The sequence below is a fragment of the Anomalospiza imberbis genome (genome assembly GCF_031753505.1).
Source record: "Anomalospiza imberbis isolate Cuckoo-Finch-1a 21T00152 chromosome W unlocalized genomic scaffold, ASM3175350v1 scaffold_31, whole genome shotgun sequence".
Taxonomy (NCBI): domain Eukaryota; kingdom Metazoa; phylum Chordata; class Aves; order Passeriformes; family Viduidae; genus Anomalospiza; species Anomalospiza imberbis.
The window spans coordinates 3,030,097-3,052,815 of record NW_027099315.1 but is presented as its reverse complement, the minus strand read 5'-3'; the positions used below and the strand labels follow the sequence as shown (position 1 = coordinate 3,052,815).

The 22,719-nt window shown below is 43.1% G+C and overlaps 2 protein-coding genes across 3 annotated transcripts in view; both read right to left on the bottom strand.

The window, feature by feature from the left end:
• Positions 1–22,719, bottom strand: part of LOC137465558 (splicing regulatory glutamine/lysine-rich protein 1-like) — a 448,710-nt gene that overhangs the window by 35,458 nt on the left and 390,533 nt on the right. The window lies entirely within an intron of this gene.
• LOC137465562 (mothers against decapentaplegic homolog 2-like) overlaps positions 1–22,719 on the bottom strand; it is a 118,941-nt gene that overhangs the window by 27,664 nt on the left and 68,558 nt on the right. For both annotated transcript variants that reach the window (XM_068177647.1, XM_068177648.1), the window contains 4 exons: positions 22,650–22,703; positions 21,365–21,577; positions 18,698–18,835; positions 18,393–18,537 (listed from right to left, as the gene is read on the bottom strand). In XM_068177647.1, coding sequence (XP_068033748.1) covers positions 18,393–18,537; positions 18,698–18,835; positions 21,365–21,577; positions 22,650–22,703 — 550 coding nt within the window. The remainder of the gene's footprint in view (positions 1–18,392; positions 18,538–18,697; positions 18,836–21,364; positions 21,578–22,649; positions 22,704–22,719) is intronic.

Sequence of the window (22,719 nt, the reverse complement as noted above, 5' to 3'; positions counted from 1 at the left end):
AACCCAATGGCAGTTACCAATTAGTGCATGATCTGAGAGAAATAAATAAGAGAACTATCGAAAGGTTCCCTGTGGTTGCCAACCCCTATACACTTTTAAGCCAACTGGGCCCCGAAAATCAGTGGTATAGTGTAATAGATTTGAAGGATGCCTTTTGGGTTTGCCCCCTCAATGAAAATTGTAGAGATTATTTTGCCTTCGAATGGGAAGATCCGGACACCTACAGAAAACAACAACTGAGGTGGACTGTGCTCCCTCAAGGATTTACTGAGTCCCCTAATCTGTTTGGACAAGCCTTAGAACAAATCCTGAAGGATTATACATTGGGGGAAAGAACAACTCTAGTACAATATGTAGATGATTTGCTAATTGCAGGGACAGAAGAAGAAGCAGTAAGACAGGAGAGTATCAAGTTGCTAAATTTTCTTAGCTTGAAGGGGTTGAAAGCATCAAAATCTAAACTACAATTTGTAGAAGAAGAGGTAAAGTATTTAGGACACAGACTGACTAAAGGAACCAAGAAACTGGACCCCGAAAGAGTCCAGGGGATCCTTTCCCTTTAGCCTCCAAAAACCAAAAGGCAAGTAAGACAATTATTGGGACTTCTAGGATATTGCAGGCAATGGATAGAAAATTTTAGTGGGAAAGTCAAATTCCTTTATGATAAGCTGACTAAAGATGGGTTGTTGAAATGGTCCCCAGAGGATGAAGAGTGATTGAAAGCCCTCAAAACCGAATTAGCAAATGCCCCTGTCCTCAGCCTCCCAGACCTCAAAAGACCCTTTTTCTTATTTGTTGATGTAGGCGAGGGTACGGCACACAGAGTCCTGGCCCAAGACTGGGCTGGAAGTAAAAAACCTGTAGCTTACTTATCCAAACTTTTAGACCCAGTCAGTCGAGGATGGCCTACCTGTCTACAAGTAATAGTGGCAGCAGCTCTCTTAGTAGAGGAAACAGCTAAAATCACCTTTGGGGGAGAACTGAGAGTCATGTCCCCCCATAATATAAGGGGGGTGTTACAACAAAAAGCAGAAAAATGGATTACAGATGCTAGACTCCTAAAGTATGAGGGTATCTTGATATCATCTCCTAAGTTAAAAATAGAGACTACTAACTTACAGAATCCCGCTCAATTTCTATATGGGGAACCTACCCCTGAACTTGTTCACGATTGCATTCAACAAACAGAAGAGCAGACTAAGATTTGATTAGATCTAGAAGAAGAAGAATTGGAGCTCGGAGATCGGTTATTTGTGGATGGGTCATCTCGAGTTGTAGAAGGGAAAAGAAAATCTGGATATGCCATAGTAAACGGGAAAACCTTGGAGGTGGTAGAATCGAGTCCCTTGAGTCCTAGTTGGTCTGCCCAGGCATGTGAGCTGTATGCAGTACTCAGAGCATTAAACTTACTAAAAGGGAAAGAAGGAACTATTTATACAGACTCTAAGTATGCCTATGGAATAGTGCATACCTTTGGGAAAATTTGGGAAGAAAGGGGGTTAATGAATTCACAAGGGAAAGGGTTGATTCACGTGGAGCTAATAAAAGAGATCCTGCAGGCCCTGCGGTATCCAAAGAAAATAGCAGTGGTGCATGTACTAGGACATCAGACGGATGGGAATTGCAATAAGGGGAAACAACTTAGCAGATCAAGAAGCAAAAAGGGCAGCACTGTTGACACTAACATACAAACCAGTACATACGAAAAGGGAAGACTGCCTCACCTGCGGGCAAGACCTAGAAACAGCACCTTGTTGGGCATGCTGGAAGATGCATGAAGTAGACTCCATACAATGTGCTTGTGAAAATCCTAAGAAAAAGCATTGCTGGTTTCATGGTGCAAAATATATTTTAACATTTACCACACAAGAAAAAGAATGGTTAGACCAAATGGGGGTGCGGGAAAAAGAGGAAGGTAAATGGATACTACCAGATGGCCGAGAAGTGCTTCCAAAGGCAACGGCTTTAAGAATATTGCAAGCAATACATAATAAAACCCATTGGGGAACTCAGGCACTAATTGATCAGTTTGCCATCAAGTACATGTGCATTGGGGTATATAATTTGCCTAAACAAGTGACGCAGCAATGTTTAACCTGCCAGAGGGTGAATAAACAACAGCACAGGGAGAGAGTAATGGGAGGGAGAGAATTAGCTCAAGACTCTTTTCACATGTACAAGTGGACTTTACCGAATTACTGAAGGCAGGAAGGTATAAATACCTATTAGTAATGGTAGACCACTTGACCCATTACGTAGAAGCGTTTCCCACAGCCAGAGCGACCACCCAGGCAGTAGTGAAATCATTGTTTGAAGAAGTGATTCCTAGGTACGGATTAATAGAAGTAATAGACTCAGACCGTGGCCCCCACTTCGCCTCTAAGGTAGCAAAGGAAGTCTTTGCTGCCTTAGGTACTCAATGGAAGTACCACACTCCCTGGCACCCACAGAGTTTGGGAAGAGTAGAGCGAATGAATGGAGAAATTAAGAAACAATTAACTAAGCTAATGATAGAAACTAAGATGTCATGGGTGAAATGTTTACCCCTAGCTCTATTAAATATCCGCACTCAACCTCGGACGGATGTAGGAATTTCTCCCTTTGAAATGTTATATGGCATGCCGTATGATCTGGAAGCCCCTGTGGATCATCCCTGCATAGAAAATTCACAAATTAATAATTACCTTACACAAATTATGAACAGAAGAAAAGAATTAAGAGAAAAGGGACTCCTGGTCCAACGACCACCATTAGACTTGGCAATACATAAAATTAAGCCAGGAGACAAGGTATTTATAAGATCATGGAAAGAGTACTCCTTGACTCCCCGTTGGGAAGGTCCGTATGTCGTTTTGCTTACCACAGAGACTGCAATACGAACTGCGGAGAAAGGGTGGACCCATGTAAGTCGAGTGAAAGGACCGGTTGCTCCAGATGACAATTGGAGGATAACCAGCCAGCCGAGGGACACTAAGGTGACTCTGAGGAAAGACTGATGGACTCAATACCAGTAATACAGATTAACCACACAGGAAATCATACGGGATATACTTATCCTCTCATTAAAGAGTATATAGTTATTTGTGAGAAACCAGGTTGTAAATGTTATCATTTTGTATGCTTCATCTGTAAAGTTTGCCAAGAACAGTGGTGGGTCCACTGCCAGAAGGGAAGATCCCCTACTGGAGTCTGTAAAGAGTGCTATCAGGCAGAGAGGAAACTGACAGAGGTAACGCTTCAGCTAGGGGAATTGGCCGGGGAGTGGATACGATTTGAAACCAAGACGTGGTGGGAGATATACTCAAAAGGGGTGCATCCAGAAAACTTTTGCTTTCACCCCAACGAGCCTGCTCCCTTTGTTGCCCAAATCATAAAAAGGTGCTGTCGGATAGAAGTGAAAAGGATTCCATGTAATCCAATCCAAGTGAGAGATAAAAATTGGGAACAGTATAAAGTCAGGCTGGAGCACGAGGCTGGGTGTACTGGAGAGTACTGTTGCTGCCGAGAAGATGGTCAATCCCGCAGCTCGAAGCACCCGAGTCGGCGAGCGAGGCAGAAGGGAAAGAACCAGGCCCCCTCTGAGTGGAATAATGCTAAAATGCTCCAATTTTTTGCCAGACGAATGCTGATCCCCCTTTACAAAGGAGCTTAACCAATACTAAGGCACCCGGAGGGCAACAACTCCAAAAGGGAAGGATAGGATGTTACCGATTCGATCCAATATGGCCAGGACTCCACCCTCATTGGCAAATTATGGGAATAATCATGCTCTGTATTTTGAAACCAGGGGAGGGTTCCCAAACCTCACACCAACCTTTTAGATGGACACTGACTCGAATAGATGGTGTAGAAATTCAAGAGAGAATAACCTCCGGACCCCCCAGCTTCAACCCAAGACTATGTGAACTAGCCCCCATAGAACCCTGTTTAGACAAGAAGGGATTTTACATGTGTCCAGCCCCGAACCCCGGCAGGGGATACTGTAATTACCCTGGAGAATTTTTCTGTGGATACTGGGGTTGTGAAACAATAGCCCTAGACTGGTGTGTAACCAGAGAGGATAAATTCCTTAGAGTATCCTGGTGACCCTACGCCTGCAAACCCCCTAGGCGAGATTCAAGCGGAGGAATAGTTGAACCAGGGAACTGTCAATATATATATCTAAACATAACCGACCCATCAGATTCTGGATGGATCATGGGCCGAACATGGGGAATTAGGTATTGGGAACCTGGTAAAGATAGAGACAACATGTTTGTAGTAAAGAAAGGGGTGGTACCTCAGGATCCACAACCTGTAGGCCCGAACCCCGTGGTAGCTGAGGAGGGAAGAGGAATCTACACCTAAAAAAATAGAAATCTGACTGATTTAGAGGATGGGGAAGATAATCACACCATGAGTAAGCCAACACGGGTGTCACCAACGGGAAACCCTCAAATGAGCACCCTCTGGAAGTTGCTAGAAGGAGCCTATCAAGTTCTTAACAAATCGAACCCCTCCCTTACGGAACATTGTTGGCTCTGTTTTGATGTCTGACCCCCATATTATGAAGCTATAGGAATATCCGAAAAAGCTAGGCGAATGAATGGTAGCAACCCCCCCCAATGTAATTGGAAGGAAAGCCAGACACAAGGAATAACTCTCTCTCTAGTCACAGGGAAGGGACGATGTATAGGGAGAGTCCCTACAAACATGCAATACCTCTGTGCCACAATTGCTAAAGCTAAACGGGAAGATGCTCCAGCTAAATGGTTAATTCCAGCAAAAAACACGAAATGGATATGTTCAAAAGGAGGGCTAACCCCGTGCATTTCCTTAGAAATATTTAATGAGACCTCAGACTACTGTATTCAAGTGGCAATTATTCCCAAAATCATATACCGTTCTAATGACGATGTATACGATGACCAAACCGCCTCAGTGCACCACCTACAAAAACGGGAACCACTAACAGCATTTACAGTAGCCACACTAATGCTTATGGGAAGTACTGGTATAGGCACCGGGGTAGCTTCACTGTTAAAGCAGACCAAGGAATTCAATGACTTAAGAATCGCTGTAGATGAAGACTTCACTAAAATTGAACAGTCAATTTTGGCATTAGAAAAATCTGTAAGGTCCTTATCTGAAGTTGTTCTACAAAACAGACGGGGGTTGGATTTATTTGTTTTTGCAACAAGGAGGCCTATGTGCCGCCCTCAGAGAGGAATGTTGTGTTTATGCTGAATATACAGGAGTAGTCAGAGATACAATGGCAAAACTAAGAGAAGGACTGGAGAAACGAAAAAGGGGAAGGGAAGCCCAACAGAGCTGGTATGAAACTTGGTTTAACAGTTCTCCGTGACTGACTACTCTATTATCCACCATTGCAGGCCCCCTGATTTTATTAATATTAGGAATCATCTTTGGCCCCTGTATCTTTAATAAAATCCTCAATATAGTAAAGGGAAGATTAGAAGCTGCACACCTCATGCTGATTAGAGCTAAATATGAACCCATACCTGAGGATCTTGAGACTAATGAAACCTTAGCCCTCAGCTTACAGGAATTAAAAAGATTTGCTGAACAAAATAAAGAAAAAGAAAAGGGGGGACTGTAATAGGTAAGAGAAGCCTCTTTGTTCATCATTAAACAGGAACTCAAACAAAGGAGGAGGCTTTTGTGAATAACAGGAAACCTAACATAGAAACTAGAGGGCATGCTGACTCCTTAAGTTGATTGTGCAACTAGGGTCGGGAGGTGTGTAACCATATATGGAAAGACTGTTACAGGGTCATAAACCCCCAACGAGGAAGAGGAGCAGAGACTTCATCCAGACAACCACCAGAGAGCAGAAGGCGATCCCCTAGCAACTGGAGGCGCACGTGCAGAGTACTCCCGGAAAAGCCACAAACGCGGAAGAAGAGAGAGAATAAAAGACCGTGGGAAAAGGGAAATAGTGTGAGCCGTTGGCGGAGCACTGACTCCCCGGCTACACCCAGAGCTGTTTGCTTGTCATTGCTTGCTGTAATCAATAAATTTTCTAATCAACCTCTAAAGGATCGGACAAATTATTTACCCTAACTTATAACACTTTCTGTATGGAAAGATGCATTACTGCCCATGGGAATTGCTATATCAGATCGTTCCATGCGTGCCGTGCTCTGCTGGGCAAAGGCTCATGTATTTTTGGAAGACGCTGGGACCGCTTTTAGCCTAGACACTTGGCAGTCACTAGTGTTATGAACAAAGTTTCCAGGTGTTCCCCAGAGAGGCGGGCAGGGCCTTCCTAGTTCCCATGGCAACACTGGAATGACTGCTGGCTACCGATATTGAAATGGTAATTAGTTAATTGCTCTGTTTGTTTTCTCTAAACTACCCAAAGGTAACCTGCCTTCCCCCCCACCACACTGACATTCTGGGACTAACATGCAAAAAAGAAAACCCCCTGGGATCATGGGAATATTTTTTGGGGATAAAGACACCCCTACATAAAGAACTAAACACAGTAGAGGGGGATAGACAAATGCCCTAGCCGAGGAAGAGGGAAACACAACCCGTGATCAACTTTTGTCTGTCACCATAACCTAAAAGTGACTAGACTGGGGTGGGCTGGGGCAAGTAGAGACAGGAGAGAGGCCTGGTGCTGCCACCAGGGAAGTAGCGGGGACAGCTGTTGATCTGGACCTCAGCAACAGACTCTGTACTCCACGCCTCCTCACCCTTGGGCCACCGGTTGTGCCACAGGGAAGAAGAAGGGCCAGCTGCTGCTCTGGACTTCAGTGACAGACCCTGCACGCCTCCTTCCTTGCAGCCACCTGGGAGAGCTACAACAACGGGGGCGAGTTCCGTATGAGCTTGAAACATGGGGTTAGAACTGGAAGATATTTATCATAGAACTTAGAAGGTATTGAATAGTAATAGGCATATAAAATAATGGATATTGCTTAGGGCCACATCCTTATGTTACGTGAGGATATACACTACGTGCAGAGCAGCAAACAGGATACAGGGTGTAAAGACAACGGAAAATGGGGCCCCTTATGTTCTGGAAACAGATGGATCCTGGCCCCTGGCTTGGACCGTGGCCAAGGAATCAATGGGCATGCGCAAAGCGGTGGGGTCGAAAAGTCAGCCTGAAGAAGACCATTCTTACTTCATCCCTTTTACGACCCCCGAAGCCTGGGACGACCACCAGAGACAGCTGCGCAGGCGCAGAGGACCGACAAGCTGATTAGCATACAGAGCGGAGAGGGAGGGGAGCCAGGAAATGACCCATGGGGAAACTTAATGCATATGTAACACTCCAGGGGATAAAAGAACACGTGTGTAAGCAAGGGGCACGGAAATGTCCCACATGCGTCCGGCCAAATAAACATACCTACTTTAAAACTCACTCTGTCTCTGAGTTTTAGAGTCTGGCTCCGCGTGTCAATTGGCGACCACGAAGGGACTTCTCTGCCAGCCGTGGGACCGACTCGGGGGCGGACTTCCTAAGGCGCGCCCCAGGATTTCTCTGGAGGAACTCCGCTTCTCGTGTCGCTTACTGCGGGGGCAGAGAACGACCTCCTAACCAGCGGAGAAACGGTATGTATCTTTTAAAAAAGGGGGGGCCCCGTAGTGACCGCTGGTAAGCCGATCCGAGACGTCTGACCCCACAGAGCATGGTCTTGGTTTGGTTTGGACTTGCAAGTAACCGGTAGCTGAAAGGGCAGCTATCGGTAAGGGCCGCTGACCGATGGAAAGGCAGCGGGGGAGGTTTGGTTTGGTTTGGACTTGCAAGTAACCAGTAGCTGAAAGGGCAGCTATCGGTAAGGGCCGCTGACCGACGGAAAGGCAGCGGGGGAGGTTTGGTTTGGTTTGGACTTGCAAGTAACCAGTAGCTGAAAGGGCAGCTATCGGTAAGGGCCGCTGACCGACGGAAAGGCAGCGGGGGAGGTTTGGTTTGGTTTGGACTTGCCAGTAACCGGTAGCTGAAAGGGCAGCTATCGGTTAGGGCTGCTGACCGACGGAAAGGCAGCGGGGGAGGATTCACTGAATCCTTGGTGTATATGGTTGCTGTCTGGGTGTGTGATATGTGTGTGTGAGTTTTGTCCGTCTAGGTGTATGTGAGTCTAGGTGTATGTGAGTTTTGTCTGTTATGTGTGTGAATTCTGCACTGATGTGTGAGCTTTAAGTCGTGTTTATGTGTGTGAATTTTGCACTGATGTGTGTGTGAGCTTTGTTGTTGTCTGGGCGTATGTGTGAGTTTTAAAGGTTTTGTGTGAAGTAACTCGTGTTTGGGAAACTGGGGCATATTTATGATGCTTGCGTCAAAAGTTATAATTGTGGCAACTTTGTGTGGACTCTTTGAACTCCTTGCGTCGTTTTTGGATACTGCATTTTGTTTGAAGCACTATTGGTGCTGTTTTGATGCTTTTGCTGTGAGTATTAGGTTTGCTTAATGCTGTCTAAGGTTTTGTTGTGAGTATTTTGTGTAAAGTATTTCGTTGTGAGGCCTGCTCTGATAAATGTTGTTCTCAGCTACTGCTATTTGTTTGATGTTTTTGCTGTGAGTATTGTTTTTAGGGCTTGTTTAGTGTACTTTACTAGCCGTGGCAGGACAGCTGGAGGGGATCCTTTTCCCCCAGTGGTTTTGGATTTGAACCTTAGGACCCTCTGTTTTGGCAAGGGCAATATCTAGAGTGGGAGCTGGTTGAGTGCAGGACCTGCAGGGAGTGGTGGTATTGCCCGTCATGTATGAGACACAGTTATTGTGCTCAGTATAAGCTGCAGAGTCAGGAGAATCCAGAGCTAGAAATTTTAAAGGGTGTTTTGTTTTTTTAGGATCTATTTAATTCCAGAGATCTGGAGCTAGGAGAAAGGGATTAGGAAAAGACTGTGTAAGAGTGTGAGAAAGATCTGGATAAAAGCCATAAGATAAGAAAATAATGGGATTGGGAGAGAGCAGAGAAATTCCCAAGGCAAGCCCTCTGGGCTGCATTTTAGCTAACTGGAAGAAGATTGCAGGCTCGGGGGGTGTCGAGTCCAAACACACCCTGGTAAAATACTGTAGCCAGTGGTGGCCTTTGTATCGTCTGGAAAACGGAGCCAGATGGCCCCCAACTGGGAGCCTAGATTATGATACCTTATTGGAACTAATGCTATTTCTTAGACGTGAGGGTAAGTGGACTGAAGTTTCATATGCAGATATGTTTTTTTCCCTCCAAAATCACCCTGAATGGCAGAGGGATTGTGGGATCAGGGCCCCTTCTGACCCCCTGGTATTAGCCCTAGAAAGGGAAGGCAAAGCTAATAGGAAGCAGCCTAAACAATGTTGTAGCACCTGCTCAATAAACCAGCGTTGCACACATCGTGATAAGGTCTATCAAGCAGAAACACAAAAGCAGGAGTTGTTGGATTTATTTGTGTCACCCCCTGAGGAGCAAAGGGGACTAAGGGGAGGAACAGGTTCAGCCCCCTTGGAGGAGAGACAGGCTGGACCGTCTGCTCCCCCACCCACCTCTGAGTTACAGACTATATCGTATCCACCATTGCCTGAGAGTGATAGTGATGAGAGTGCAGGCAGTCCCATAGCATCTCGGACTAGAAAACAAACAAAGGAAATCATACAAGCCCCTTGTCGTGGTTTGACATGGAAGTGATTTTTTTTTCAGGAGGTTGAGTCAAACCAATCAGTGGTCAAGTTTGGATATTGGCACCTGAAGTGACCACTGAAGATAGGGATACGCCTCTGAGAACACAGGGGGTTAAAAGCAAGAACTCCCAAGAGCTCGATCTCTTTGGTTCCGGTCAAGGTGCTGTGCAGACCTCCCCAGCCCAGCCATGGGGCTGGGTGGGGGAGGGGGAGCCATGAGGCCTGGTCGAGGTGAGCCGAGGGGTAGAAGGACTGGAACCGAGCCAGCTCCTGTGGACGGAAGGGTGGAGAGAAGCGGAGATGTCTTTGTCATTCCCCCCCCCCAAGAGGGAAGAGATAGAGAGTCCGGACGGCACCTGTAACTTTGCCGGCGCGGAGGAGAAGGAGGGGGGGGAAGGCGCCCAGCCTTGGCCTTGGGAATCGGCTGCTGGGCAGAGATATCAGCCGTCCAGGGAGTCTGAGCTTTTAACCTTTTCCTGAGAAATGAAGGCTTTGTAAAATATTACTCTTCCTTGATTTGAAGTAGAAGAGAGACAGTCTGGGATCCGAGATGATAGAAGAAGAAATTCTTGAGTTGGAAGGAGATGATGGAGTGGCTTGTGGCTGGACTTCTTTTGTTAGCCATAGACTGAACCAAATTCTCCTAACAGAAGCTGCACTTAGGGTGGTGCGTTGGTGTGCCAGGAGACCTGTTTCAGTGATTACCAGCAGAGGAGTAGAGAGAACAGAGGAGAGTTGGAGAAGCCCTCTATCTTCAAGGAAGAAGAAGAGGAGAAGAACACCTCTGTTCTTGAACCCTCAGCCCCAGGGGAAAATGGGGGGGACTGTAGTCCCAAAATGAGAAACTGAACTGTTGTCTCTTTTGGTCCATGACAAAGCATACTTAAAGGAGCCCTGTGAGCAGTCTGTCCATGCACGGTGGTGAGAGCACTGTGACATGGAAAGGAGAGTGTCACCATGGCAGATTTTCTCCGGGCGGTTGCCATGTGTGACATGGAAACACAAGGGTGGCAATTGTGTTTCCTGGGGAGTCTGTGGCACAAGAGAGACTCCTGTCTCCCTTGAAAGTTTGAGTATTTGAATATCTGAAGGGTAGCAACTTGATCAGGATCCTGGGTGGTGTCTCACTGTTGAGTTTGTTTAGAAATTAGGTGGGAGGAGGAGGGGTGTTTTGGAAAGTCTTCATCCAGGATTTAGTGTTTGTAGTTTTTATAGTATAAGTAGTTTAATAAAGTTCTTTCCTTTGTTACTAAGTTTGGGCATGGTCTGCTCTGTTCCTGATCACATCGCACAGTAATTATTTAAAAAGGTACATTTTCGTGGAGGCGCTGGCATCGCGCCAGTGTCAAACCATGACACCCCTTTAAGGGAAGCAATAGGACCTGAGAAGGAAAGGGTGTTGATAAAAGTCCCCTTCTCTACAATTGATTTAGAAGGTTGGGAAAGAGTTGCCAAAAACTATAGAAGTGACCCAACAGGAACAGCTAAAAGGTTAAGATATATGATTAAGCAGCATAACCCAGACTGGTCAGATATTCAGTTATTGTTGGATGCATTGACAGACACAGAAAGACAGCTAGTTTTAAAAGCAGCAGGGGACTTAGCAGAAGACTTTTGCAAAGCAAAAGAAGAGGATGTTAAGGACTTCTTTCCCCTCCAAGACCCAAAATGGGACCCAAATGATGAGGGGCAAATAAAAAAGTTACGTCACTACCAAGAATGGATAGCAAAGGGGGTGGAGCGGGCCATCCCCAAGACTATAAATTGGTCAGCTTTATATGCAATTAAACAGAACCCCTCTGAAAGTCCTTCTGAGTTTTTGGATCGCTTGAGAGACACAATGCGTCGTTATACATCATTAGATCCTGAATCAGAGGTAGGGATACAGCAGCTAGCAAATTTATTTTTAGGGCAATCTAGTCAAGATATCAGGAGGAAACTTCAGAGACTCCAGGGGGGAGAGGAAAGGAAGTTGGAGGTCTTGCTAGGAGAGGCATGGAGGGTTTTCAGCAATCAAGAAGAAGGATATAGGCAAGGAATGAGAAAATTAATGGCTAAAATAAAAGAAGAAAATAAAGGAGGGCAGAGACAAAGACCACCTAGGCAAGGACCACCCCGGTTGGGTAAAAATCAGTGTGCAAATTGCAAAAGACTTGGACACTGGAAAAACGAGTGCCCTGAACGAAAAGGAAATGGGAAAGGGAACCGGGGAAGGGAGGTGGTGGTTGCTCACACAGAAAGTAATTGAAGGGGACCGGGGGACCTTACCCCAGGAGATCCGCTGGTTATAAAAATGAAACTGGGGGAGGAAGGGAAAGAGGTGGAATTCATGGTGGATACAGGAGCAACATTTTCAGTTTTAAACAAAGCTCTGGCGCCAGTAGGGAATGATTATGTCAGGGTCAGGGGAGCAACTAGCCAACCTGAAATAGCATATTTTTGCAAGCCACTCAAATACAAATATGGAAAACAGTGGGGCATCCATAAATTCTTATACATGCCCAATTCCCCAGAATCTCTCCTAGGGAGAGACTTATTGGAGAAACTGGAGGCAACTATTTCATTTAAAAATGGGGAAGTCATTCTGGAGGTGAATGAACAAAAATATGTAGAAGTGCTGAGCTTAATACTGACAACCATTAAGGCTAAAGAAGAAATTAGTGAAGAGATTCTGAATCAAGTCTTCCCGGGAGAATGGGCCTCCAATGTACCAGGGAGGGCAAAAAATGCACCACCAATACAAATCAGGCTCAAGGAAGGAAAACAACCAGTTAGAATTAAGCAGTATCCCTTGAGGAGAGAAGATAGAGAAGGAATTAGCCCGATAATTGAAAATTTCTTACAGCTGGGGTTATTGAAAGAATGCCAGTCCGATTTTAACACTCCTATCCTGCCTGTCCGCAAATCTCTACCCTGTGGTAGCCAACCCCTACACCTTGTTGACATGTTTAACACCAGAACTAACTTGGTTCACTGTTTTAGATTTGAAGGATGCTTTCTTTTGCCTCCCTCTCCATGAAACCAGCCAGAAAATTTTTGCATTTGAAGGGCAAAATCCCAAAAGTGGACACAAAACTCAGCTCACATGGACAGTTTTACCACAAGGCTTCAAAAACTCGCCCACCCTGTTTGGAGAACAACTCGCAAAGGATTTGGAATCCTGGGAAGCCCCACCAGGAGAAGGCAAAATGTTGCAGTATGACATCCTCATAGCCACACCCACAGAAGAAGGGTGCGTGGCTTGGACGGTAAGCCTTTTAAACTTTTTGGGGCTCCAGGGATATAGGGTGTCAAAGAAAAAGGCTCAGGTGGTAAAACAGAAAGTGATCTACCTGGGGTATGAAATGAGTGCTGGACAACGGACTTTGGGGAAAGAACGCATAGAATCAATATGCCAAACCCCAAAACCTCAGACGATAAAGGAACTGAGAACATTCCTGGGTAGGGAAACGAGCTGGCGGACAGAGAGGCAAAAGAAGCGGCAAAAGGTGAGGTAACAGTGGAGGGACCCTGAATTCCTGATGGCCAAATCTCCCTAGAAGGTAAGCCAGTGTATGATAAGAAGGACAGAAAGCTAATTGAAGATGAAAAGGGAACGTATAACCAAGAGGGATGGGCTGTTACAGCAGAAAAGAAACTAGTTATCCCCTCCCATTTATTATGGTCATTAGTAAAAGAGGAACATCAGAAAACACACTGGGGAATTGATGCCCTGCATAACTACTTGACTGGAAAAATCATTGCTAAGAACTTATATGCCACTGTCACTCAGGTAGCCAGGCAGTGTGAACTTTGCCTCCAGACTAACCCTAAGAATACCCCTAAACCAAAACTTGGCCAAATTGGAAAGGGCCATGGACCTGGTCAGCAGTGGCAAATTGATTTTTCAGAATTGCCAAGAAAAGGGGGGTATCGATATTTGTTGGTACTAACAGATACCTTTTCAGGATGGCCAGAGGCTTTCCCCACCAGGACTGCAAAAGCTCGGGAGGTAACAAAGGTGCTGTTACAAGAAATAGTACCACGCTTTGGAGTTCCAGCCACAATATCCTCAGACAGGGGACCTCATTTCTAAAATAGTACAACAGGTCAGTCAGCTTCTGGGCATAGATTGGGAACTTCACACACCATATCGCCCCCAGTCAAGTGGCCAAGTTGAAAAACTGAATCATTTGATTAAGCAACAAATTGTGAGACTAGGGCAAGAAGTTAATTTGCCTTGGCCCCAGTCTCTCCCACTAGCATTGTTGCGACTCCGAACTAAGCCCAGAACCAAAACAAAGCTGAGCCCCTTTGAAATGCTCTATGGGAGACCATATGGTGTACAGAAAGGAATATCCACCCAAATTGGGGAAGAAAGGCTGGCTGTTTACATGGTGGCCTTAGGTAAGCAGCTCAGAGAAATTGAAAAACACGTGGCTGGAACTCAGAGCAGAGGGCTAGATGGACCAGTGCATGACATACAGCCTGGGGATTATGTGTATATCAAGTCTCTTACAGAAAAGACCTTGGAGCCGCAGTGGGAAGGACCGTTCCAAGTGCTTCTCACCACTTTCACTGCGATTAAGATCCAAGAGCAGAATGCCTGGATTCACCACTCTCGAGTAAAGAAAGCTCCTGAGGCCCCTTGGAAAGTAACATCGGGTGATAATGAACTGAAACTAAAATTCACTCAAACAAAATGAGTATATTGTGGTCGGGGGTGTTTAGCAATTTAGGTTGCAAAAGTCTAATCAGGAGAATTGTTTTGTTAGCAACCCTAATCACGATCCTAGAACTAAAACCCACCTCTAGCCAGAGTAATGCTGAATGGCCTTGGTCCCAAGCCTTTACTTGTTACACTGGATCCATGGGAAAATACTCTGACATAAAAAGTCTGAATCTATCAACTGTAGTCATGCACAGAAACCAAGCATACGAAAGACAAGAGTGGCAGAGACAAAGAATATGGTCACTTCAAGGAACCATAGGAGAAGAAATTAGGATAGGGTGTCGGATGATCAATGGAACCGATCATAGGAGAGCAACCCAAATTAGTGTTTTAACATCTCCCATGGACGAAAACTGGGAGGTTTGTAGTCGTTCAAGTGAAATAGACTGTTGGTGTAACTTTACATTAATACAGACTGCTGAGGTAGTTTGTCTCTGGGCCCGGGATACCATTGGGCTCTCCTTCAAGTTTAAAATAAATGCCACAACTGAGCCCATGACCCCAGCCCAAACCCAAATCACACCTCTTGGGCCTGGACCTGAAATTTACAACATCGGCCCATATGTAATAAGAAATACAGGCCAACAGCAGTTATTGTTTAACCCAGAATGGTCTCTTAAGCGTGTTGAATTACTAATGCAAACTAACATCTCTGAAATTCAACCAGCCTGCTCTCCCTTTTTAAAAACGTCCTTTGAGGGTTGGATGACCTGGCTGCAGAAACAAGCATATACTGGAAGCAGAATGCGAAGAGATCTGACTGGAATATTAGGGACAGGGCTGGGAGTCCTAAACGGAATTGATTCTGAAATATTAATGAACAAATTAGCCACTGCAACAAGTAATTTAACTAAATTAAAACAACCTTTACAGTCATCTTTGTTAGCACTGGGAACCAGTCAGTGGCAGGTCTCGAGAATACTGCCAAGGTTGAAAAAGGCAGAGGACCAAGACCATGGGTCAATCATAGATGCACTTGCTGTGGTTCAGGATAATGCGTCTCTTGCCTTTAGCTGTATACAGGCACAATTATGGTTGCAATCAACAGCTGCCTCAATTATAAGGGAAGGAAGCAAAGGAGACTTTCCAATTGAGATTCGAAAGGCCGTGTGGGACAGTGCTACGGATTTTGAGAAGAAATTTCAGTCTTGGTGGACTTTGGTAAACTTTACCTATGACTCGACTGACAACGTAGTTACTGCCTTTGTGCTCACCATACGCAATGCCACAGTTTATGTTATTCATCCTATTATAGCACTGGGACTGAATCATGAGCAGTCAGTGCTCTACCCTTCAGAGCACAGGGCATGGGCACGGAGAGTGGGTGAAAAATGGCAAACTGTGAATCTAGAATCTTGCGTTACCCGGGAACAACAGGGGTTCATTTGTGAGAGTAACACAATCGATGCTCAAGATATATGTCTTGATACTGAACAAGGTGTTTGTCACTTTGAGATTCATCCGGATACGAGCCAAAGGACTGTACTTGTATATATTGGTCAAGGTTGTGTATGTTTGAGAACTGCGTGTACTTTTATAGAAATAGATAAGGGTAATGTAACTTTGCTCGGTAAGAATTATCTTAACTTTTGTATTTGTAACTTTGTTAGGATTTCAGGGTGTGACTTTCTGTATTTGGCACCAGTTGTGTCTCATCAGCTAATTAATGCCAACAATAAGATGTACCACAGGTTGTCACCCACGCCTATTGGAATGAACCTCACTTTAATTAGACAATTAATCAAACATCAGGACCTTGTCAAAATTCTAAAGAATATTCAAAAAACTGGGGAGAAAACCTTAATTACTGTCCATCATGACATAAAAGAAATAAGCAAGGTTCTGCAAAGAGTGAAAGAGGATGCAAGTCACAGTTGGTGGGATTCACTTTTTGGATGGTCGCCCACTGCAACTGGAATCCTAAATACATTATGTCACCCCATTATTGTTTTACTAATATTAGTAGGTATAAGTTTAACACTATCCTTTGCGATACTCATTTGGAATTGCAAATTGTTACAACGAATAACAATACTAACCTCTTTATCCCAGATACATGGTAAAGCATTGGGAGACACATATCGTAGAGATTGGAGCTTGTACTAAGTAAAAGAATTTACTATTTTGCTGAAAAGGGGGGACTGAAACATGGGGTTAGAACTAGAAGCTATTAATCATAGAAATTAGAAGGTATTGAACAGTAATAGGCATATAAAATAATGGATATTGCTTAGGGCCACATCCTTATGTTACGTGAGAATATACCGTATCCTGGCCTATGGGAAAGGAAGAGACTACGTGCAGAGCAGCAAAGAGAGACCTGAAAAGGAGAAAGAATGTATATGGAAAAATGGATACAGGGTGTAAAGACAACTGAAAAATGGGGCCCCTTATGTTCTGGAAACAGATGGATCCTGGCCCCTGGCTTGGACCGTGGCCAAGGAATCAATGGGCATGTGCAAAGCAGTGGGGTCGAAAAGTCAGCCTGAAGAAGACCATTCTTACTTCATCCCTTTTACGACCCCCGAAGCCTGGGATGACCACCAGAGACAGCTGCGCAGGCCCAGAGGACCGACAAGCTGATTAGCATAGAGAGTGGAGAGGGAGGGGAGCCAGGAAATGACCCATGGGGAAACTTAATGCATATGTAACACTCAAGGGGATAAAAGAACACGTGTGTAAGCAAGGGGCACGCATGTATTTGGGGAAATGTCCCACATGCGTCCGGCTGAATAAACATACCTACTTTAAAACTCACTCTGTCTTTGAGTTTTGGAGTCTGGCTCCGCGTGTCAGTCCATGCACGGTGGTGAGAGCACTGTGACATGGAAAGGAGAGTGTCACACTGGCAGATTTTCTCCAGGCAGTTGCCATGTGTGACATGGAAACACAAGGGTGGCAATTGTGTTTCCTGGGGGAGTCTGTGGTGCAAGAGAGACTCCTCTCTCCTTTGACGGACTGAATACTGATTATCTGAAGTGTGGCAACTTGACCAGGAATCCCGGCTCGTGTCTCACTGTTGTTATTTGGAAATTGGGTGGGGGGAGGAGAAGTGTTTTGAGGGGTCTTCATCCTGGAGTTAGTGTGTGTGTCTTTTATAGTAGTTGTAGTTAATAAAGTTTTTTTTCCTTTGTTATTAAGTTTGGGCCTGCTCTGCTCTGTTCCTTATCGCATCTCACAGCAATTATTTGGCAAGGTGTATTTTCATGGGGGCGCTGGCATTGCGCCAGCGTCAAACCGTGACAATATTTCAAGAGCAGCTAAACCCCCAAGATTCACAGTGGAACCTACACACCATTATTGAACTTCAGAAATTATATGTATTCTTAAAAAGTCACTATGTATTACAATAGCTATTGATATGTCAGACTTCATTCTTTCAGGGGACAATTTCTAGAGAGGTTTAAGGATTTTGTTTAAATAAAGAATACAATTGGAATCTATTAAAAAAGCAGATAAAAGGCTATTTTTTCCACTCAAAAAATTTTAGCAGTTTTACTACATAAACACAGTCATCTTACTCCCACAAAGTTTTTTCCATTACAAGTTCTGAAATATTTGTCAACCCTTAAATGCATGTTCTCCAGCTGTTTCATTCTGCAGAATGCACTCCAAATGACTTCAGTTCTTTCTGTTCGATCCTATCAACTGCATCCCTCACCACAACCTAATGAACTCATACTCCACACAGAACAGGACAGAGACCAAAATTACTGTACATCTAACAAACAGCAAATAATCTCACAGCACAAACTGTGAAACTTCTAGATATTGTCAATGATTTTGCCATAATAAGCAAGCAAGCAGAACCAAGTGAGGAAACAACTTTGACAACATTCCTTGCTCAACAGCTGTCTGTAATACTAAAATCAATTTCTGGTCTTTATAACTTAAAAACTCAATAGCTGAGGAGGGAGAAAAAGGAAAATATGGGGTTCAACTTGCAGACAGCATGTCTACAGTAGCACTAAGAAGACTGTATGTACAGCTTTCAAACCAGACAGAAACAGTGCATTAGTGAAAGAAGAAACATTAACTTTAAAATGAAAACCAAAAGGTTTTTACCTGTATTCAGCTCCCCATCCTTTAACAAAACTCATTCTTATGGTACACATTCTAGTAAGCTGATAAACTGCTTCAAAACCTTGATTCACAGATTGAGCCAGAAGAGCAGCAAATTCTTGGTTATTAAAGATTTTTAAGTTGCATCCTATAAAGAAAAAAAGTCCAAAGAGTACAATTAATCAATGAATATTTGTGTTTGCTACACAGAAACCCAAAACTATTAAGAAACTATGAAAAGGAAAGCAAATGTCCAGTGAATACATTCACTGAATATTTTTACACAAGATCTTTAGTAAGCTACTAACCTGGTGGAATTTTGCACACAGTTGCAGGATGCCAGCCATATCTTTGATTACAGTTGGGGCTCTGAACAAAAATTGCGCTATCACTTAAGCACTCAGCAAAAACTTCTCCACCAATGTAATAGAGACGTACTCCCCTTCCTGTAGCAAAATTCAAAAGAACTCTAGTTATGGTATGACCCAAGAAGATTAAAAAACAAGAGAGGATTTTGTTTCAGAGAAGGCCAAGGTTTTTCTTTATAACAGAAACAGAAATCAATTATCTACAGAACAACACTGCTGGGCTGACAGCTGTAGCAGGAGCAGAACACAATTAACTTGCATTTTTCCTCCCACAAACTCAAAATATTTGAAGGAGAAGTAGAATAATTTTTGGTCAAGAGTGAGATAGAATTTTCTAGCCATGTAATGGCTTATAACCAAATCAAAATTATAAAGCCGTGTTCATTACCAAATAATTTTTTACTTAAAGAAATACCATAATCAAAATTAAAATATTAGGTTCAACAGAGTTAAAACTTGTGCTAGTATTAAGGTGTTGTATATGAAGCAGCACAGGCCACTATGGCAAAAAAGGAAAACAGTGTACCACTTCACTCTTTGCTTGCATGCACCCATAGTATTTCACAACCCACTGCATACCCCTTTCTCTGTAGTACTTGAACAAAATCAACAGGATTTCATTCAGCCCTATTATGAAAAAAACCCCATAAGAAATATTATTGTTCACTTTTAAATTGTGGTTTTGTTCTCTCTCTCCGAGTGGAAAAAAATTTGTATGGCTTATTTCTAGCAGAAGATAAGTAATGTACAATTGAACTCTCAAAGGAAGCTGTTTATAATTAACAGGTTCTTTAAAGGCCATAGTTTCTATTTCCCCTTTTCTTTAAAACAAATTTTCAAACAAAATGTGAATTGCTCCATTAAAAAAAAGTGAGAGTTCCTTACATTTTTGCTTTTCCTCATCATTGATCATTTTGATTAGTTAGCACAGGTATAGCCTGGGCTTCTGCACATCTAAATTTTTATTAGACAAGCATTTGGATTTGGCATAGAGGCACTCAGAAGGTTCTATTAAAGAAGTTGAAATTTTTACTAAAAATCAAACAAAAAAACCTCATAAATGTTGCTAAATAAAATAATCCAGAAAAAAAGGGCTAGTTTATTAAAGAACCTAAAGCCAGGCCACTGCATTGTTGTTGGGATGTTGGGGGACACAAGACAGATGATGGACTTTGGACCTTATTAGTATAAGAGATTTGATAAACAAAATACCTTGGCAAAAGCAAACGGAACTTTAAAAATTAGATTTAGATTGCAAGAAGATTAAAACAGACAGGTTTACCGGAAAAAGAAAATCTGATTAAACTCTGCAAGCAAGAGATGTTGTAATATGCATAAGTTTGTGTATGTGATTTTAACCTAATCATTGTACTACACAATTACTAGTTACTAGTCTCCCTAAAATAGTATATATGCATTTGTATCCCACAATAAATCGGATTCTGATCACCGAATCAGTCTTCCCTGTCTCTCTTCATCGCCAAAACATTGTAGAAAACAATATTCTTTGCTAACCATTACAAAGAAAATCTTAATAATGTCAAAACAGCATGTTATCTCAACTGCAGCTTTTCCCATTTCAGAAAAGCATTCAAGTGCTACTGTTGTAGATGTCGGCGAACCCAATGGGAAGAATGATGATGTCTGACTTATTTCAGAAGGCTGAATGATTTCTTTATTATAATTATGCTATGATACATTAATATACTATATAAAAGAGGATACTAAAAACTACATGCTACTCTCTCTAACTATCATATCTAACTCACAACTCGTGACCCTGTTCTCCAGAGTCCAGACACAGGTGGATCCTATTGGCCATCAGGCCCAAACAATCCATCGTGTTCCAACCAGGCATTCGCTCAAGGTAAACAATTCTCCAAACACATTCCACATGAGAAAAACAAGGAGCAGAAACAGAAATTGTTTTCTCTTTCACTTCTCTCTGTGCACCTTTATAAAAATCCTGAGAGAGAGAGAAATGTGCTTGCCACATGCTACCAATGTTCATTCTGCATTTTATAAATTAGAATAAACTAAGCAACATGCTCATGTTTTGCAATTAAAGCTTAAATTTCAATTATAAGCAACTCTGAATATAAATGCTACCTAGGGCAGAGCAGTCCAATGAGGAGCCTGAAAGCCAAAAACCACCCCTTGGGATACTTTGATGCGTCATCTTTTTCCAGAAGGCAAAAAACAGCAACATAAGCAACAGAAATCCCCTACAGTTGAGTGGCTTCCTCCTGTGCCACTTCCATCCTGACAGTTGTGTGACTGCTGCTGCCATCAGCTTAGTGACTACTGATCGAGGAAAGGGCGATCCTTTCAGCTGTAGCTATCACTACATCTCTTCCCAATTGCAACAGGCTGTGGTAACAGAAGCAGCTATATTTCTCCTCAATTTCAGAAGTAGCAACCTATCTATCTTTCCACTTCTGTCCTTAGCAAGAGAGATCAAGCTCCTCTTGGCAAGCCCCAAGAGAGAAGTTCTATGGCTGGCTGCACAACGGGGAAAGGAACCCAAAACACAGATCTGCCCATCCTACCTGGATTGTTCCAGATAATTTAATGTCTAAAATGAAATTACAGATCAGAGATCTTTACCTATGTGTCGCCTTGTCATTTCCACTGTAGCATTTCTGTTTACGTTGGAAAGCAAACCTAGACAAAATCGTTCTGAATTTGATGGATCTGTAAAGCCATCTACAGTCAGGGAAGGCTGGGATGCATGGAAGGTTTCTCCCACTCTCTGATTCAATTCATAATATGCTATTGAACACCAAAACGCAGGCTCCGAGTAAGTAACTGGTTGCAAGTCTATAAAAAAAAGTTTTAAAAAAAAAGCTTAATACAGAATTCGAGGCTGAAAAGAAATCTATCTGCCCTGCTACTTGTCTCTCCCAGAAACAACAGCTGTTAGTCTCCACAAATTATATTTTACTTGCTGTCATTTTTACCTACTCCAGTAAACATAATGGAATTTAGATTTTCACACAAAGGAAGAAGGAGGGGAAGAGGGGGGTGATCTAATCTGACCACAGCTCATTTAGTTCAGTACTTGCATTTTGCTTGGCAAAATTATTAAACTAATGCTGCTGTGAGTGCCAGATGTTGAGACATTTCTGTTGCTTTTCTATAACTTACAAACATTTTGGCAATGCTAAAAAAAAAGATTAAACTATCAAACACTGAACCACACAAAGGAAAAAATATTAATATGAAAATGATATTTTCTTATATTACACTAGATCTTATACCATCTCTATCTAAAAGTTGTTCTAAGGTCCTTTTACTCTCCCCTATGAGAGCTCAATATCTTCCCTGTGCATCTTCAGCTTTTCCTGAGCTGCTTCCCCTTTTTACCTACCCTCATTACTTACTAAGTATTCTGAACAGCATTTTTCTGTCATCATTCCTTAAACAAACCCAGGGGAATCTGATCATCCTGAGGCATTTATACAAATACACAGCAATAGCACCTGATCGAAGCAGGTGGGCAACTAATGTGGGAGCAATGATTGTGTTGTGGTTACAGGTAAAGCAGTGCAAGAGAAGAGTAGCAGAACATATATACAAGGGAGTCAGCAAGTCTGGGCAGCACTATGGATTGGCTAACGTCCTTTAAGCTATTTATTTTATAAACGCTAGTCCTGCACACACAGCCACATTATTCTTTCTCTTTGCTAGGAACTCAACAGTTGCAGAAATAGAGTAGTAGTTAAGAAGTTATTTACCCAGCCCTATTATGTTTATCATCAGGAAGCCAACCCAATAGTCTCCTCCTAATACAGTTCTTAATTTTTTTTGAGTACGTTTTCAGTTTTAATGTAATATATACATAAATAAGAGTCATCACACAGAGAAACAATTAGAAGAATTTCCAGCTTACCCAGGCTATGATTAACTGGAGAAAGACTACTAGGAGACAGCTCTGCTGGAGATCCTGTTGAAGCAATACA